General features: G+C 51.4%; 2 protein-coding genes across 2 annotated transcripts in view; one reads left to right on the top strand and one right to left on the bottom strand.

The window, feature by feature from the left end:
• Nucleotides 1-1,174, top strand: part of PPTG_22701 (hypothetical protein) — a gene marked incomplete at its 5' end in the record, with an annotated part of 2,347 nt that extends 1,173 nt beyond the window's left edge. Inside the window, 4 exons of the mRNA XM_008905822.1 lie at nucleotides 19-181; nucleotides 282-371; nucleotides 437-957; nucleotides 1,022-1,174. Of these exons, the coding sequence (XP_008904070.1) occupies nucleotides 19-181; nucleotides 282-371; nucleotides 437-957; nucleotides 1,022-1,084 (837 nt within the window). The 3' untranslated portion in view covers nucleotides 1,085-1,174. The remainder of the gene's footprint in view (nucleotides 1-18; nucleotides 182-281; nucleotides 372-436; nucleotides 958-1,021) is intronic.
• On the bottom strand, nucleotides 1,085-3,332 carry PPTG_09875 (hypothetical protein). Its single transcript, XM_008905666.1, has 2 exons — nucleotides 2,660-3,332; nucleotides 1,085-2,579 (listed from the first exon to the last, which is right to left on the bottom strand). The coding sequence occupies exons 1-2, from the start codon at nucleotides 3,279-3,281 to the stop codon at nucleotides 1,231-1,233; spliced, it is 1,971 nt and encodes a 656-aa protein (XP_008903914.1). The 5' UTR covers nucleotides 3,282-3,332; the 3' UTR covers nucleotides 1,085-1,230.
• Nucleotides 3,333-3,830: the final 498 nt, after the last annotated feature.

The raw sequence follows: 3,830 nt of genomic DNA, 5'->3' as shown, positions 1-3,830 counted from the left end.
TCTGAACGTGACCGAGAGCATGATCAAGACCATGACCGAGACCGAGAGCGTGACCGAGACCGAGAGCATGATCAAGACTATGACCGAGACCGTCACCAAGACGTTGGCCGAGAGCGCGACCGAGATCGTCACCAAGACCGTGACCGAGAGCGCTACCGAAACCGTGATCGCCCACGTGAGCGTGTTTCGAGTGAAGAAAGGAAACGCGTAAGTCGTTCAGCTCGATCGAATCGACGAGATGATAGCGACAGTGAGGACGACAATCGATGTCGCGATCGTAGCCGTGGCCGCAGTCCGAGGGATGATTATGACTCTAGGAAACGCCGCTCTCCGTCCCCAACGCATCGCCGATCGAGACGTGAAGAGCGGGAGTTATCTCGCCATTCGTCACGCTCGTCCCGGCATGAGAGAGAGGAGAGCAGTCACTCTGTGTCAGACATTCGTCCTAGTGAACACGACGTCAGTGATGACAGTCAAGAGGAAGATGAGGACAGCCCTCGTCCCTCGACTAACAGCAGTACTCGCAGCGTACTCGTGGCTCAGATCAAGTCTGGATCAGGTCTTGAAGGCGGTATGGCTCAATGTAAGAACGTGATGTCCGACAGCGAAGAAGAAGACGTTAATTACGAGAATAAACAAGCGGACCCACCAGAAGAAAGCCCTCGCGAGCCCTTGACGTCGTCAACCGATCCAATTGATGACGATTTTTCTCATGAAAAGCTCGAGCAAATGATCCCGCAACGAATGAATCTTACAGAGCCGACAAAGCATAAAAACTCTGAATATTTCGATTCAGACGAAGAAGAGCAAGAGCAACCGCCGTCCAAAACTAATACCAGACTCAGTGACAACAAGACTCCAGTTTCCAACGTCACAGCCGACAACAACTTCGTTCACGACGACTGGGACGCAGAAGAGGAACCGACATCTCAACCAACAACCAAAGCTGCATACTCGGTATGAACTCTAATTTTTCATCAAGCTATGCTCTTTTAACTAATATCTTACTGATGTCTTGCAGACTGCTCTGACTGGAGGCGTTGCTGCCGACGCAAACTTTGTGCATGACGACTGGGACGACTGAGTTAACGTTAGTAACCCGTAAAGTAAGTTGATTCTTACACAAAATATTTGTAAAGAGAAACTTTGCAAGAAAAAAACGTAAAAATTATTTCATGCACTGAGAGAAATAGCCTCAATAACGACGTCACTCAACCACAATAACGACGATCACAGCCGGGAGCTCGTGATCACTTGGTGGTACGTCTCACTCGTCAGTAGTTCATAACTGTCCTTGGTTCGGTTAAAAACCCACAAACGATCTGAAATCTTGGACGGATCCATGCCTTCTTTGCGCAGTTTGGCCTTCTCCTGCTTCATCGTGCCCGTCACACTCATCGCCTCCAGTTTTCGGATAAACAGCGGCATGGCATAAGACGGAAGTCGCTGCTTGACAAACTGCGCGAACTCGTTCAAGTCGAACGATTTCTCATCAAACACCATCGCAGCCATACACGCACGTCCCTCATTACCCGGCACTTCCACTCCATAGATGCAGATCTCACTCAGTCCAGGGAACTTGGAGACTGCCTCGGCCACTTCATTCGTGGCCACGTTCTCCCCCTTCCAGCGGAATGTATCACCCACTCGGTCCACAAAGTGCCAGCAGTGTCTCTCGTCTTCTTTGAACAAATCCCCTGTCCGGAAATACATGTCCCCTTTCTTGAATACATCGGTCAGCACCTTTTTGCTCGACTCCTTCGTGTTCTTGTAGTAACCCTGGAATCCTCTGGCCGGGTCTTTCCTGTTCACTTTCACAATAAGCTCACCGGGCTCATTAATGGCGCATTGTTGCAAGAATCCCTTCTTCGAGCGGATATAGTCGTCTTTTTCAACGTCGTACTTGACGATGGCCACTCCAGTGACAGCGTTATTGATGAAGCCCCGTCGGCCGAGATGGCCCTGGTCAGCCTTAGTGGTACAGGCATTTAACATGCCCATAGGACCCTCAGTCGAGCCGTAGAACTCGTATACCGATGGGATACCGAACCGTTCTTGGAATGGCGCCCAAATATCCGGACGTAACCCGTTTCCAAAGGCTGCACGCACATGATTCTCCTTGTCGTTGGTCTTGGCCGGCGCATTCATCAGATACCGACACATCTCGCCGATATATTGGATCACAGTGCAGTCGTACGCCCGCACTTCGTCCCAGAACTTGGACGTTGAGAAGCGGCGTGAAAGACACAGTGTGGCACCAGAAAAGATCATCATTCCTACGGCCAAGTTGCCTCCTGAGGTGTGGTACAGTGGCAGTGCACAGTACAGTCGGTCATACATGGACAAGTGCATCGAGTACTTGAAGGCCAGCGAGCGAAGGATGATACTGAAGTGGTTGACCCTCGCGGCCTTCGGTAGGCCCGTCGTCCCGCTCGTGTAGATCAGTAGGGCCATGTCCGATGTCGAGATCTGACGGCGAATAGACGCGGGCGGTCGCTCTGTCGGCATTTTGTTGAGTTCCTCGTCCATCGAGTGAGCCTGTGGCAGGTAATTAGCTGCGGCCTGAGCTGTTAAGTGTCCTACAATCACACAAAGACATCGGTCATCATTAGTTTGGTATTGGCCACGTGTGGTAGCGGTAAAGATCGATGTTTCTTACCGTCTCCGTAGATGTGGAAGTCAAAGTCGGCCAGTTGGTCGGCCACCTCAGTCAACTTCTCGGCCAGCTCCTGGCCTACGATCATCCACTTGGTGTCCGCGATTTTGGCGCAGTGAATAAGTCCGTCAGCCTGCAGGTGCGTGTTGAGCAGCGCCGTGATGACGCCGATCTTGGCCAGGCCGAGCCAGACGATCACAAACTCGGGCCGGTTCTCCATCAGTAGAGCTACAGTCTGGCCGGCCTGTAGGCCCTGGTGTTGGCCCCAGTGGGCCACGCGGTTGGCCGCCTCGTCCACTTGCTGGAAGCTCAGTACGCGCTGGCCGAACTGCATACACGCCTTGTGCGGCCATTTGGCCACGCTCTGCTCGAACAGATCCGGTATCAGCGATCCATTGCGCGCGTGACGTTTGGCCTGCAGTAGCGCCACGGCCTGCATACCTGAGTGATACAAGTCTGACGAGATCAACAGCTTCTGGTCCATGTAGTAACCGAGCGCCGCGACTCCGGCCACGGCCAGAAACTTGGTGGGAACGCCGAAGGGAAGGGCGGCCAACGCGTCGGAGACGTTGGCCCAGGCGTTGGCCACAGACGAGAGCGCGTCCTGCGGCAGCAAGTCCGTCATCGCTTGAAGTGGGCGGATTATAGAATGACGTGAAGAAAGATTCGCGTGACGGAACAGGTCAAAACGACTAGATTAAAATATGCGGCTGTTTTGATATGATGACAGCATATAGCAATCATGTCGCAAAGTTTGCAGTCGCGGAGGAGGTTGTACACTTTGCTGGTCACGAAAATCGTGAACTTGATCCTCTTGAAGAGGACCTCTTCGTTTTCTTCGTAAGGAGGAGAGTAAATGCTCAGTCTGCGTTTAGTGCCAACGCTTATTAGTCCACACTGGATCAGGTTCTTCGTGCAACTTTAATGTTAAGCATTTTTAGACTTCAACCTGGAAAATGGCTACATTGAAAATTGAAAATTTACGTTATCTAAAATTTCATTTTTGAATATCACAATAGTTCACTTCAACGAGTCGAAAATTCCGACGGTCAGCTAGCTACGTACGTGCATGAATGAGTATGCTATCGTCTTGCAAAAGGAGATCGTTGTACATGTACTTGTGGCAGCCCTGTACGACAATTGCAGCCCCAATTATACTACTAACAGTACACCA

Source organism: Phytophthora parasitica (assembly GCF_000247585.1).
Source record: "Phytophthora parasitica INRA-310 unplaced genomic scaffold supercont2.21, whole genome shotgun sequence".
NCBI lineage: Eukaryota > Oomycota > Peronosporomycetes > Peronosporales > Peronosporaceae > Phytophthora > Phytophthora nicotianae.
This window is presented reverse-complemented; position numbering and strand designations above follow the sequence as displayed.